Source organism: Eptatretus burgeri, chromosome 3, assembly GCF_056783735.1.
Source record: "Eptatretus burgeri isolate ZD-2024b chromosome 3, Ebu_testis_v1, whole genome shotgun sequence".
Lineage (NCBI taxonomy): Eukaryota > Metazoa > Chordata > Myxini > Myxiniformes > Myxinidae > Eptatretus > Eptatretus burgeri.
Window position 1 is genome coordinate 106,909,518 of NC_140963.1, and position 14,961 is coordinate 106,924,478.

General features: G+C 43.1%; 1 protein-coding gene across 8 annotated transcripts in view; it reads right to left on the reverse strand.

The window, feature by feature from the left end:
- ULK3 (unc-51 like kinase 3) overlaps window positions 1-12,850 on the reverse strand; it is a 109,852-nt gene extending 97,002 nt beyond the window's left edge. For 4 of the 8 annotated variants that reach the window (XR_015056461.1, XR_015056460.1, XR_015056459.1 and 1 more), the window contains exons 1-9: window positions 12,688-12,849; window positions 11,295-11,516; window positions 8,969-9,109; window positions 7,879-7,999; window positions 7,619-7,723; window positions 7,116-7,256; window positions 5,350-5,432; window positions 4,399-4,554; window positions 256-361 (exon numbers count right to left, since the gene is read on the reverse strand). Coding sequence is in view for 5 of the 8 variants with exons in the window: in XM_085874850.1 (XP_085730976.1) it covers window positions 256-361; window positions 4,399-4,554; window positions 5,350-5,432; window positions 7,116-7,256; window positions 7,619-7,723; window positions 7,879-7,999; window positions 8,969-9,109; window positions 11,295-11,390 (949 nt within the window). In the remaining 3 variants the exon portion in view is untranslated. Of the gene's footprint in view, window positions 1-255; window positions 362-4,398; window positions 4,555-5,349; window positions 5,433-7,115; window positions 7,257-7,618; window positions 7,724-7,878; window positions 8,000-8,968; window positions 9,110-11,294; window positions 11,517-12,595 lie in introns of all 8 variants that reach the window. The other 4 variants (XM_085874851.1, XM_085874852.1, XM_085874853.1 and 1 more) reach the window with 4 other exon arrangements.
- Between the last annotated feature and the right edge of the window lie 2,111 nt (window positions 12,851-14,961).

Genomic DNA, 14,961 nt, shown 5'->3' on the forward strand with positions numbered 1-14,961 from the left:
ACCTGACAGCATTATAAAGCTCATTTCTTAAAGATTTTGCAAACATTATTTTTTTTTTCATGCCGAAGGAGCAAAGGAGTTAGCATGCAAATCTCACGAAATAAAACGAATAAGATAAAGAGTAATTAAAGTGAATGGAAATTACAATGGTTTTTATAATGGTTAAAAGTGAAGAAAAAAAATCTTGGCAAACATTAGGAAATACAAAATTAAAGAAAAAGCTGTGTCGAGCATGTGCAGGGAGAAGAAACTGACAATGCAAGGCAGGTATGAGGTGTTCCAGGCCTTGACGATACAAGCCCAAAGCAGCAGGTAGATCACCATCTTGATCTTTCCACACAGCACGTGTCAGCAGAGATGTCTGTAAATACACAGATACTGTACATGTAATCTTGCTCATGAGGAAGTTATCTGTCACTCTCACATGTGCTCTATCAGATTGTCCCACAGCGAGTGCAGTGGCATGATAAATAGTTTATGCCACATTTCCATCAACAAGGCCCTTAAGTACTACAAGATAGGTGTGCTGTTCGAGGATTATTCTCGAATATCACCAGCTTTTTCCTACCCTCAAAAAAACACCATTATACAATTTTACAGACAACCCATCCACAATATGTTAATGGAAACACAAATAAAGAATCATTCTAATGTTACAGTCACATGTAGAGAACATCCTATAGCTGACAAATGGTGAGAAAACAGCAGGTGAAAGGAACACGAGGAAGCCTTCGATGTAAAAAAAATAATAATAATAATAAAATTTGCGATATTTCTTAGCAAAGCTAAAAACAAATTGGTTACTCCAACAGGACAAATTATGCCTGGTGTTGGCATAATGACTAGTATGGTGGGCTTGGGATCCGAGCGTCCCGAGTTCAAATCCTGCTGGGCTGTTGAATTAATACCAGGTGGGGTTGACTCTGCCTGTCATCCTTCCGAGGTCGGCAAAATGAGTGCCAGCATGCTGGTATACTGTGTTGGAGTGGCGACAAGTCCAGGATTGTGTCCAATAGCCAAGGAAACTGCTTAGGCAGCACTAACACTCTGCACAGTGTATGGTCCCAATGGAGGGATGAATGTTTTTAGATTAATCTTTTCGTATATATATATATATATATATATATATATATATATATATATATATATATATATATATATATATATATATATATATATATATATATATATATATATATATATATATATATATATATATATATATATATATATATATTTTTTTTAAACATGTTTATTTCAACCGTAATGTGTATATTTCTGGCTGCCTTCGATATTCCTAGATGTTTTCTCGAAGTCCAGGAACCTAACCCCGTGATATTGGAGGGTTTACTGTACTAAAAACATGATTTACTTTGTTCCGTCTTGTTTTATTATAGAAACTAGCAAATACAACCCGTCACTTAGCTGACGGGGGTGTGAAGGGGAGGGGGGTGTGAAGGGGAGGGGGGGTGTAAAGAGAGACAGACAGACAGACAGAGAAAACAAGAGAAAGGGAGGCAGAGAGGATGGAGGGAAGCGAGGAAAAGCGAGGAAGGGGAGGGAGAAGAGCAAGGAAGAGGGGTGGAGGTAAGGAGAGCAACGCCTCACGAAGCGTTGCTATACAGAGAGAGAGTGAGAGTGAGAGTGAGAGTGAGAGTGAGAGTGAGAGTGAGAGAGGTGGGAGGAGATGGCTGCATTTTATTTGGAGGGGGGAGCGGGGAGGGGACAGACAGAGAGTGTAGGGTGGGGGGGAGGGGGAGGAGGAGGAGGAGGAGGACAAAAAAAAAAAAAAAGAGATAGGTGAGGTTTGGAGGTGGCATTAGCAGAGAGTCACATGTTATGCTTAATGACCGAACACAAATAAAATTTTTTTTTAATCTCATGTCTGAACAGCTGTACACAACACAACAGACTGTGTCATGTTAACCCCTGGCACATCTGCTAAAACATTGAAATTTGTGGGAACATTAACCAATAACATGGACTGAAAACATGGAAGTACCGCTCATGTACGACCTAATGATCCCTTCGAGCATGAACATCAAAAACAAAGCACTGCAACCAGATATCATACGTGGGTGCAAAAAAGAGAGAAAAAGGCATTGCTACGTGAGGTGTTAATACCAGTGATTTTGGCCAAAACACAAAAATCAAGAAAATGACCAAATACCAAGACCTCAAGAATGAAATGAAAAGATCCTGAAAACTGAAGAATGCAAAGATGTACCAGTGATAGTTGGACCTACGGGAATGATGACAAAGAACCTCACAGAGATATTAAAAACCTCCCTGGGAACATTATTACAAACAAACTAGAGTTGGAAGCTGTCTCGGGCTCAGCGATGATCCCGAAGAGAGAGCTCGGCACAAAACATTGAAAACAGAAAACTTCACAGCTTGGTCCATGAATCATGACTCCTTTACTGAAATGAAGGTAGATACTTTGCCCTGGGAGGACTCAATTCCACATTCTGAAACTCGCATATGAAGATACCAATCACCAAAACACACACACCCCTTTATAAATGTGTGTATATATATATATATATATATATTATATATACATACAGTGGGGAGAACAAGAATTTGATACACTGCAGATTTTGCAGGTTTTCCCACTTACAAAGCACGTAGAGGTCTGTAATTTTTATCATAGGTACACTTCAACTGTGAAAGATGGAATCTGAAACAAAAATCCTGAAAATCACATTGTATGATTTTAAAATAATTAATTTGGATTTTATTGCATGAAATAAGTATTTGATCACCTGCAAACCATTAAGAATTCCGGCTCTCACAGACCTATTAGTTTTGTCTTTAAGAAGTCCTCCCATTCTCCACTCATTACCTGTATTAACTGCACCTGTTTGAACTCGTTATCTGCATAAAAGACAGCTGTCCACACTCAATCAATCAGAGTCCAACCTCTCCACAATGGGCAAGACCAGAGAGCTGTCAAAGGACATCAGGGACAAAATTGTAGACTTGCACAAGGCTGGGATGGGCTACAGGACAATAGGCAAGCAGCTTTGTGAGAAGGCAACTACTGTTGGCGCAATTATTAGAAAATGGAAGAAGTTCAAGATAACAGTCAATCTCCCTCGGTCTGGGGCTCCATGCAAGATTTCACCTCGTGGAGCCTCAATGGTCATGAGAAAGGTGAGGGATCAGCCCAGAACGACATGGCAGGACCTGGTCAATGACCTGAAGAGAGCTGGGACCACAGTATCAAAGAAAACCATAAGTAACACACTACGCCGTCATGGATTAAAATCCTGCAGCGCACGCAAGGTCCCTCTGCTCAAGCCAGCGCATGTCCAGGCCCGTCTGAAGTTTGCCAATGACCATCTGGATGATCCAGAAGAGGAATGGGAGAAGGTCATGTGGTCTGATGAGACCAAAATAGAGCTTTTTGGTTTAAACTCCACTCGCCGTGTTTGGAGGAAGAAGAAGGATGAGTACAACCCCAAGAACACCATCCCAACCGTGAAGCATGGAGGTGGAAACGTCATTCTTTGGGGATGCTTTTCTGCAAAGGGGACAGGACGACTGCACCGTATTGAGGGGAGGATGGATGGGGCCATGTATCACGAGATCTTGGCGAACAACCTCCTTCCCTCAACAAGAGCTTTGAAGATGGGGCGTGGCTGGGTCTTCCCGCATGACAACAACCCGAAACACACAGCCAGGGCAACTAAGGAGTGGCTCCGTAAGAAGCATCTCAAGGTCCCGGAGTGGCCAAGCCAGTCTCCAGACCTGAACCCAATAGAAAATCTTTGGAGGGAGCTGAAAGTCTGTGTTGCCCAGCGAGAGCCCCGAAACCTGAAGGATCTGGAGAAGATCTGTATGGAGGAGTGGGCCAAAATCCCTGCTGCAGTCTGTGCAAACATGGTTAAGAACTACAGGAAACGTCTGATCTCTGTAATTGCAAACAAAGGTTTCTGTACCAAATATTAAGTTCTGCTTTTCTGATGTATCAAATACTTATTTCATGCAATAAAATGCAAATTAATTATTTAAAAAATCATACAATGTGATTTTCAGGATTTTTGTTTTAGATTCCGTCTTTCACAGTTGAAGTGTACCTCTGATAAAAATTACAGACCTCTACGTGCTTTGTAAGTGGGAAAACCTGCAAAATCGGCAGTGTATCAAATACTTGTTCTCCCCACTGTATGTATATGTGTATATATATATATATATATATATATATATATATCTATATGTGTATATATATATATATATATATATATATATATATATATATATATATATATATATATATATATATATATATATATATATATATATATAAAAAGATTTTTTTTAAAGCTCTTCTGCAAATGAACAAACAAATTCAACCACATAGAAATATGTCATAGAATCGAGCATCTTTACTGCTGTTTTGAGGCTTTGCGATGAGGGCATATGTTCCAGGTCTATGAATGCGTGTTGAAAAAACTCTGGGAAGCAGACACGGTCCTGAGGTCTGCGCTGCAGCAGTTGATATAACAGGTCACAGCACTCGGGAGATGGTTGCACTCCTGGAGGCATCTGTAAAGATGAATTCTTACTAATTGTCTTAATCTCTAAGGACAGAGCGATGGAACAAATTCACCCCGTTATAAAAATAAAGAATAACAATGAAGCACACACAACTGCAGCATGATTAAAAAACAAATCACAATCACTCATTTCGCCAGATATTCTGTAAAACTTTTCATATCATATCCACTGGTCTATTTACAGTCTGCTGACAGTATATTATGAGAACCATCAATGGGGATACCAGCATGTATTGATGCAAGGCTGTTCCTCTCTCACTTCTTTGATGTGAAAACATTGTTTTAATCGTTCGGTTGGTAAAAATACAAGACTGATGGTGTATTTATACACCCCCCCCCCACCTCCCTTTCCTTCCGTTATGCAGCACATAGCTGATGGTTGCATCATCAGGAGGTGAGGCTGTGCCACTTACGCCATGCCCCCTTAAGGTTAGAGCAGGAATTTCAAATTTGTTCAAGGTGTTGGCAATAGATCGCCAAGCTTCGCGAATGACACCTTGGGATCTTTAACATCCACAGACAAGACACCACCAATGATGCCTCACCCCTGCATGCTAAACACCAGGATGACAGTTTATAGCTGGGATGAGATTCAAACCGAGGCGAGACGGCTCAGAGGCAAGTGCGCATACTTCTATGCCATCCTGCCAACCAATATGAACATTTGTGATTGAGAGACGCCAACAATAAAAGGGGTGGGAAGAGTCAAGCATGAGGAGTAAATATTGCACAATTTTTGGATGCAAGATGTAAATGAGCCTGAACATTTTTTTTTTTAACTTACTTTTATTGGGTCTTTGCTCAGTATTTTCTCCTCCAGCTCAGTGAATGACTTTGAAGCAAAAGGTGGTTGCCCAAAAAGGGCCTCTGTAAGGCAACACCCATAATGAAAAACAATCACTTTAAACTGACTCAGGAATAGCCAATGAAAGGTAGGTAAAAAAAAAAAAAATCTAAAAAAAAAAATCACTATAATCATGGCAAAGAGAGAATCAATTCCCCAGCATTAATAATCCAACAGAGTCAATAAATTTTCCATAGTGAGCTTTCTAAGCATCCAAAATGAAAATGTTCTTGCAGACTAATCTTGACATATTTGGTGTAAAGGCCGCCAAATACTGGTCTAACAAACTGGCATTTCCTCTCTTTAATCAAACGAGCGGATACTCCCACCTGAGGGCACCAGGACTCTTCACGGCCCACCGAAGGCATTCTTGAAAATGCACTTTATAATGTGATTTTTGAAAGAAATTTTATTAATCACCAAATAAGTTAACACTCTCGAAGAAACAACAATGGGGTAAGCAGGCGAGGACTTCCCCATGGCACGATGAATGGTGTGCAGGATGATGGTGCAGCACAGGAACAGGAATTGTCGATGCAGTGGAGACGAGGGATTGTGAGGCGACATCCACATCTCCATAGAGCAGTCCTCCTTGACCAATGATGAAGCAGAGTGGGAGACGACGAGTGAGAGAGATTAAGAGAGCGGGAGATGAAAAGAATGATCTTCTGTGTCCAAAGGGGTCCCCTTTCACCATTCGTATGTGTAGACACAGCCCTTGTGGACTCTGTATTTTTGTCTTCTAAGTTTTGTCTCTACCCTGACCACAACACTTGACATGTTGCTCATTGCCAAGTACGAGATGGAAATTTTACAAAGTCTATTATTACGAAAAAAGAAAGAGGAAACCAAGGACATCTTTATATACACCTATGCCTTTGACATGACACTTTTCGAAACGACATCTCGGAATTCAAGATCCAAAGTCCACTACTATCAGAGCTAGCTGATAAACTTCCTCCATGCACAAGGCCAACGTGATACTCTCAATTGAAACCTTCACACTTTCTCTTGAAGATGGTGTTCCCCCGGGTCAGGTCTTGGCACTCACCCTGTTTCCAATTTACATCAATGGTTAAACTACCTCCTCAGAAAACCGATTCCACTATTTTACTCATAACTGACCTAACCAGTGCAAGACAATCAGGCTACATCCAACATGACTGCTATTCTATCTGTTGATCTGGAATTAATAAAATATTTATATGTATGTATATCTTCTTCTTCTTCTTTCGGCTGCTCCCGTTAAGGGTCGCCACAGCGGATCATCTGTATGATCCGCATAGTGATTTGGCACATGTTTTACGCCGGATGCCATTCCTGACGCAACCCTGGTCGCCTCTTACGACACAGGGATATGGTACACCTAGTTTAACCGGGGTATACACCGGCCCAGTACACTGCTACTCACTTTGCCGACCTCGGAAGGATGACAGGCTGAGTCAACCCCCTGGTGTATTAATTCAGTGGCCCAACGGGGCTTGAACTCAGGACCTTTTGGATCCCAAGCCGCTGCCCTAACCACTGCGCCAACACCAGGCTGATTTATATGTATGTATATATATATATATATATATATATATATATATATATATATATATATATATATATATATATATATATATATATATATATATATATATTTTCTGAGTTTACTACTCAGAATTTACATTCACTGCACAAATACGTCACAACACAAGACCTACCATAAAGGATGACACCAACGGACCACAGGTCTGCCTTAGCATCATAATGTCGACTGCACACCATCTCCGGAGCCATATACAATGGAGAGCCACGCAAGCTATGGCCGTCTTCATGCTGCATATACTGTGCAAAGCCAAAATCTGCAGATCATATTGTACATGGACACAACATGGTATGTACTGTGCATCAGAGGAATAATTACAAACATCGTGGCTTTCATCTAGCGTTCACCAGAAACTTTAAAGGATCATTAAACCAAAAGTAGAATGAGAACAATCTTGCAAAGGTGGAAAAAAATAAAAGAAGACATTTTTCTATTTATTGTGATAAAAAAGTGAACAACTCCTAAATGGAGACGGCTTGTGTCGACTTAGAATAGCGTAAACACTTCCTGTACAAAACAAATACGCTCTAGGAACAAGACCACACACCTGGTCAACACGAGGTAAATATCGCATACTACCAAGCTAGAAGGTAAATACTTTGCTTTGTGCACAGAAACCTGCAACTTTAAGCTGTGGATTGGTAGACGAGGTCAGCAGCAGGTTCTGCGGCTTGAGATCCAGGTGCGCAATCTTCTGCTCATACAGGAGCTTGAGGGCCGATGCTGTGCAATCAAGCAGCACAATCACCTCAAATACTTTTTCTCAACTCACAAAACATCTGCATTGGCTCAATATCATGAAACCACCAAATACAATAGACAGTACAACCGACCTATCTTTGTAAAATAGTTTCTAAACAAATGAAGCAAATGCTTACAGAGCTGCTGCAAAAAACGACGGATGAGTTGTTCTGGAAGCCTACGCCTGCTTCGGATGAAGTGAGAGAGATCGCCCCCAGCGCAGAACTCCATGATAAGGTAAATGTTCTCATTGTCCCACTGGCAAGAATGACACTTAAATTAGTTAAATGAACAAGGAGTTGAAATTAGTGAAATCTTCTTCATCATACAAAACAGTTTGATTATTTATCTATCTACAATTCCAGCAATCCCTGTGTGTCTGTGTCCGCTGTTTCTCGACAACCGCTGGTCCGATCTAATTGAAACTTGCCAGGTATATTGCTGGGGACCTGAGTATGTGCCTTTTCAGGGTTTGATATTAAGCGGACAAGTGGTTCCCAAGTTATGGCCATTTATTTACCAAACCAATGACAGGACACGTTGCTGCGTAGGCGTGGCTGTTGGGGAAGAGATCCTCAGCCACGTTCCCCATTACGGGTTACAACGTACGGACTTCCGGATAGTGATGACTTGCTGTATTCTAATGATTTCTCGATTTCTTATGTGCATTTATAGATAAACACAATGCTCCAATCCAGTCGTCATTTACGAGAGCGAAGGAACGGCCTGTGTGGTTGTTTGAAAGTCTTTTTTTGCACGTATGGCCATGCACGTATGGGCACACGAGAGCGAAGGAATGCCCTGTGTGTTTGTTGTTTCTGGCACGTGGTTTTAAAATTTTTTTTTTTTTTGGCACGAACGGCCACGCACGTACGGGCACGCACTAATTTCATACAAGAAAATCAAGGCTCATGGAAGAGAATCTTCCCTCCTGAAGCTGTTCTTTCATACTTTTCCTTCTCGGGTTTCAAGCAGGTGGTGCTGTGGCATCTCATGTCATCCTGCATCTCCCACCCCCTCCCCCCCCCAAACAATTTTTTCTACCCCTATTAACCCTACCTAACCCAACCCTCTTACCTGCATATTTCTGGATTTCCTCCCCTCAACTTCTTCTGTGCATTGATTCCCTTGCTTATTGTGTCCAACTGTTGCCCCACTGCAACCACCGTCAACACTTATTTCTGGATAATTTACATGTTACAAATATCAAGAAGCATCTCAACCAACCTGAAAATCTTTCAGTTCTACAATGTGCGGATGCTTGATGCCTTTCAAAATCTCAATTTCAACGAGGAGGTTTTCAGTAGCTGCTCGGTTCAAAGATTTCTTGGCAATGCATTTTACTGCCACGACCTCCCTGATGGCTGACTGCAGATACGCAAAACACACGAACAAAACTACTCATACCAACATCACATTTCAAAAATAGAATATGAAAATTAATAATGCAGAAATACAGAAATGTTAACATGGTAAAACTAGAACGGCACTCAGTAAAGCACATACCTCCACCAGGCTGAACAGCTCGGTGTTTTTTTTTATTCCAATGATAGGCCGGATCTGGATCTTAACCAAAAATCGAATCAATTAATACTTCTAACACACCCAACATGTCCACAAAGTTTTGTCCGAATAAATCCACAACCTTTTGATGCATCATGTGATACATTATTACGAATCTGGCAGCCATGAGCACTCAACATTCAGGTCCCCGTAGCTCAGTTATTTCGTTCAGTAAATGTGGAGAGATAGCTCCCTTTCCCTTATGTCTAATGGCAATTAAGTGTACGTGCGCTGCGAAGTTATTTTATAGATAGGATTTTTACCCCAACAACAACCCTCTGTTCACAGCATTGTCCGCGCTCTTCGCACGCTCGCGGGCGTGTGCGTAATTCCATGCCCCAGGTGGTGTGGATTTCGCACCAAATATGGTCACGAAGCATTTCGCTCTGGCTTGGCCCAAATATGGGCACGGAGCACTTCATTGTGGCTTCGTGCCAAATAAGGGTATGCATCATTTTCCACCCAATGGGCGACGCGCGGACCAAAGCCGGGGCGGTCCTTCTCAAGAAGGCAGAGCCGCGGCACGACGTGGACCCAATGGGAGCAGGCGACGGGGGAGTGGGGCCAGCCCCAAAAACGACGGGTTTGATTGATGATTGCTTCCCTTCTGCTCGAGTGCTCTTCTGTCTGGGTCTGCGGCTGACTGCATCCCGCACATCAGAGGCGTCTCGTCTGGCGCATTACAACAAGCGGTCGACCATCTCATCACGGGAGATCACCTCGTCTCGCCTCCTCTGGGTTCGGCTGCCCTGGTCCGTTCTTTGGCACCTGGTGCTCCGGGAAGGTGTCGTCATCCTGACGCGCGAACGCGGCCAGGTAGCCAGCCACGTTCTCTTCCCTCAGCTCATCTTCCCTCCCGAGCTGAAGGGGCAATAAAGACCTCGAGGTCCATCTCTTTCTGGGGTGTGTGTGTGTGTGTGTGTGTGTCCGTGGGCCCTGTCTCTAAGTAGAATTGTTTAAGGAATTGCTTGTACATTTGATTCCATTCTTTATTCGGATAACTCTGCCCTTACGTGCTCCCCTCGTCCCCCGATTATTGTAAATAAATTCATCTCTTGTTGAATGTATCAGCTCGTTCTTTGTCATTTCTGCCATTGGTTTGCCTCGGTGGGTATTGGGGATTAGGAAGGCCGTTGTTGCCGTAATTGTTCATTTGGACTGACAGGCCTCGGTAACCATCCACTCGGGTTACACACGGTTCGGGCATGGTAACGGCTCGGTCCGCTCGATGTCTGCCGAGGGTGTGAATTCCCCGGTAGCTTTGCCGCATGGGTACTTAGGTATATTGACGTTTGGCAATTAACCCGACTCCACACGGTCGACTTATTGGCGATTCATGGTCCTGTAAGGGACCCGTGCCTTTCGGACTTATCCGTGGGTCACGACCTAAATTCCGGTGGAGCCAACTCTACTGCTCCCCTTAGCGGTCGTGCTCGCCACCGATACCTGGCGCCACAACAATATCGCGTTTGGCCCCATCCCTCTCAATGGTGAAGAATCACTTTAAAAAAATTATCGGATCCTGAGCCAGATCTTCGCCAAATTCAAATCAATTCGTCCTTGTCACACACCCAACTTGTCCACCAAGTTTTGCCTGAATAAATCCACAACCATTTCAGATATCCTGCTCACAGACAGACAGACAGACAGACAGACAAGAGGTGAAATCATAAGCTCCGTCCACCTTCAGTGGCGGAGGTAACAACCTGAATTGCACAAACATAATGATGGGAGACTCGGCTAAAAGGAAAGAATGTGCGTCGTGACGTCAATGATGAAGGTAATCAGGGAACCAGGATCAATGAAAGGTCACGAAAGGTGGCAAGACAAGTCACAATGAAAATTTAATGTCAAAGTACATTGTAAACAAAATACTGTACAAGTTATCGTTCAACAGCTTCCATGACAAAACTACCTCTCTACACAAAATACCAACACAGGAACATCTGTCATCAACTACAAATGACAGTGAATACAGGGGCTGCCTTACCTTGCTGTAGCCCTTGTACACGGTAGCGTATGTGCCACTACCCAGGCGCTCAGTCAGCACAAAATTGCAAAGCTTGGGTGGAGCACAGCTCGCCATGACGTGTCCAGCATACCTGCCTCTGGTTTATAAGACCTTGGTCTTTTCCAGAAACCCACCACCCCCTCGTGGCAATCCCGATGACTGTATCTCGTTGTCTATCTGATTTTGCTTGCACTGGTTTCCCTGTACAAGACGTGATAACGGTGACTGATTATGTCGGTGTCACACACACACACACACACACACACACACACACACACACACACACACACACACACACACACACACACACACACACACACACACACACACACACACACACACACACACAGATGACACACGACATACACGTACACGTACACATACACACACGTACACATACAGACACGTACACACACAGACACACACACGAAACACACACACAGACGACAGACGACACACAAAACACACGTACACACACGAAACACACGTACACACACACACACAGACACACACACACATGACACACGACATACACGTACACGTACACATACACACACGTACACATACACACACACACGTATACACACACACAGACGACAGACGACACACGACATACACGTACACATACAGACACACGTACACACATACACACACACACGACACAGACACACATACACACACACACACGACACAGACACACATACACACACGTACACATGTACACACATACACACACAGACACACATACACACACGTACACATGTACACACATACACACACACACACGACACAGACACACGAAACACACACACATATACACACACACAGACGACACACGACATACGACATACACGTACACATACAGAAGTACACACGTAGACACACACGTACACATACACACACGTACACACGTAGACACACACACGACACACACACGTACACAGACACACGTACACACAGACACACGTAGACACACACGACACACACACGTATACATACAGACACACGTACACACGTACGTACGTACACACACACACACACACACACACACACACACACACACACACACACACACACGCACGCACACACGTACACACAGACACACACATACACACGTACACACAGACACACGTACACACGTACACACGTAGACACACACGACACACACACGTATACATACAGACACACGTACACACACACGTAGACACACACACAGACATACGTACACACAGACATACGTACACACAGACACACAGACACACAGACACACAGACACACACCTTTTGCATTGATAAATCGCGAACTGCACAGATGAATACCTAACAGGAAGTGGGGATCCCAAACCATTTAAACCTTCCTCACGATGAATTACCTCTTCTTTTTCTTCTTGTTCTTCTCTTCTGCTTCTTCTTCCTCTCACTCCTCTTCTTCTTCTCACTCTTCTTCTTCTTCTTCTTCCTCTCACTCTTCTTCTTCTTCTCTTCTGCTTCTTCCAATCACTCATCCTCTTCTTCTTCTTACAACGCCTCTCTGCTTCTTCTTCCTCCTCTCAGCTTCTTCTTCTTCCAATCACTCTTCTACTTCTTCTTTTTACAATTAAATAACTGGGCTCTTCTGTGGAGTTAAATCCCAAATATTTCGACTTTATTGAGTATTACGACGTTTTCAAAATAATAGATAAGCTCGTGGAGACATGTTTTCGTGAAGCTTATAAAAGTGCCGCTGGGATCGACCTTCTCGATATTTTATATTATTTTTTATCGACGTTTTACTTCCCGATACCTGAATGTCTATAATTTTACTTCCTAATAATGTCCTTGGAATTTGAAATCCTGACACAAAAACCTGCTGCATTGATCTTGTTCATAACCAAATGAACACGTGCAGTGCGTTAAAACGTAATCTTAACCATCATTAATTTATTTCGCGCTTCTCCTTGTTGAATTATTTGTTTTCTCGTTTCACCGATCAAAATCCGCGATTTAGCGGTGAAGCAACGGTGGTTTTACAGGTAGTTCATTCACGAAAAATCAGTCGCGTATCGAATAAATCGCCAATAAAATATTAACCCGTAGAAGTGTTTTACTGGATATTTTGGTGACGGAACTTGTGGTTAATTACGACGAATAAATAATTATGTACATTTGCAACTTTTATGACCTGTGGAGGATTTTCAAGGCTATCCCATAATGCAATGCGCGCCTCCATGTTTGTTGCATTCATCCACAAGAAACGATCGCATCACGAGCTCCACAATCGAGAACGTTTAGTATCTCGTAATTCGGACTTACCAATTATTTGGACTTGTTCGGTCCCTAATTTCAACTCGAGTTAATAGAACACCTTACCCCACACAGTGTTGAGAAAAAAAGGATGTGAGCAAGCCCTGTGAATGGCAAATTTGATTGGTCGAGATGATGTAAAATGCCACAATATTTTGTCCAAGAACTGCTAAACTGAAAGGGTTTATGAAAAGTGCCGAGAAGACCGTTTGTGTTCTGCGGTGTTTAAGAAGAGAATTTAATTGAAATAAAATGAAGATTTTAAAGATTGCAGGAAAAAAAAAACTTTTACTAAAAAGGTTTACCGCCGTTTATGCAACGCCTTTTACACCACCTTATTTAAACACATTACATTAGTTGTTTGTGCCCTTTATAACGTCCTTAATAACTAAGTTTCCTGTTTGAAATTATTTTCAATCCTCTTGGACTGTCAGAGAGTTCATGTTCTGATTCGTGTTCAAAATATATCATTCAGTTGAAATGAAGTTGTTCCTCGATCATCAACTGAAGTTTTTGGACAGACAGACAACAAAGTGAACCAATTGCTTAAACCTGCTGTTCACTTTGCGTGTGCCGGGTAATATTGTTGTGATGCCGGGTTCGGTGGCGAGGACGACCACCAGATGGAGCAGTTGGGCCGTCTCCCACCGAACACCGGAATTGAAGGTCGTCACTCCGGATAACTCCAAAGTCGACGGGTCGCTTAATGGACCGTGGACATCAATATTTTGAATGCGTGGTTAGGGTCTTTTTGGCTGATTCCAATTAACTAAGTAGCCACGCGGTCTCGCTACCGGGGAAACCACACCCTCAGCCGGCTTTGGCCGAACCGAGTCACTGTTACCGACTCGGATCCGGTGTAACCGAGCGGGAATTGCCAAAGCCCCGCCGGCCCAAATAACAATTTACGGCACAATCGGCCTCCCTAATTCTCAAGCCCGAACCATACTGGGTCAATGAAAGAAAGCACAGACAACGAACTGGAACATTTAACAGTTATTTATTTGCAATGTAAGAGGGAGTGAAACACAGAGCAGACTTAACCACGAATATAGATGTAGGCAAATGTACAATTGCAATCATGGAAGGCAAGCTGAGGGTCAGAGTCTGGCTGGGTACCTGACCGCCTCATGCGGTTTCACAGACTCACACTTGTGGAGCTTGGAGTACGTGGACGGGAACGGGGATCCCAGCTCGAGTGCTCCAACACAACCCACCAAGGTGGGACTCGAACCCACGACCCGGAATCCAACGAGCCCATGATCCTGGCTGCCACAATCGACGGAACACCTCCGCCATGATCACCACCACCGCGAGCACCAACACGACCACCGACCACCAAGGAACCCCGAAAAAGACCGCAG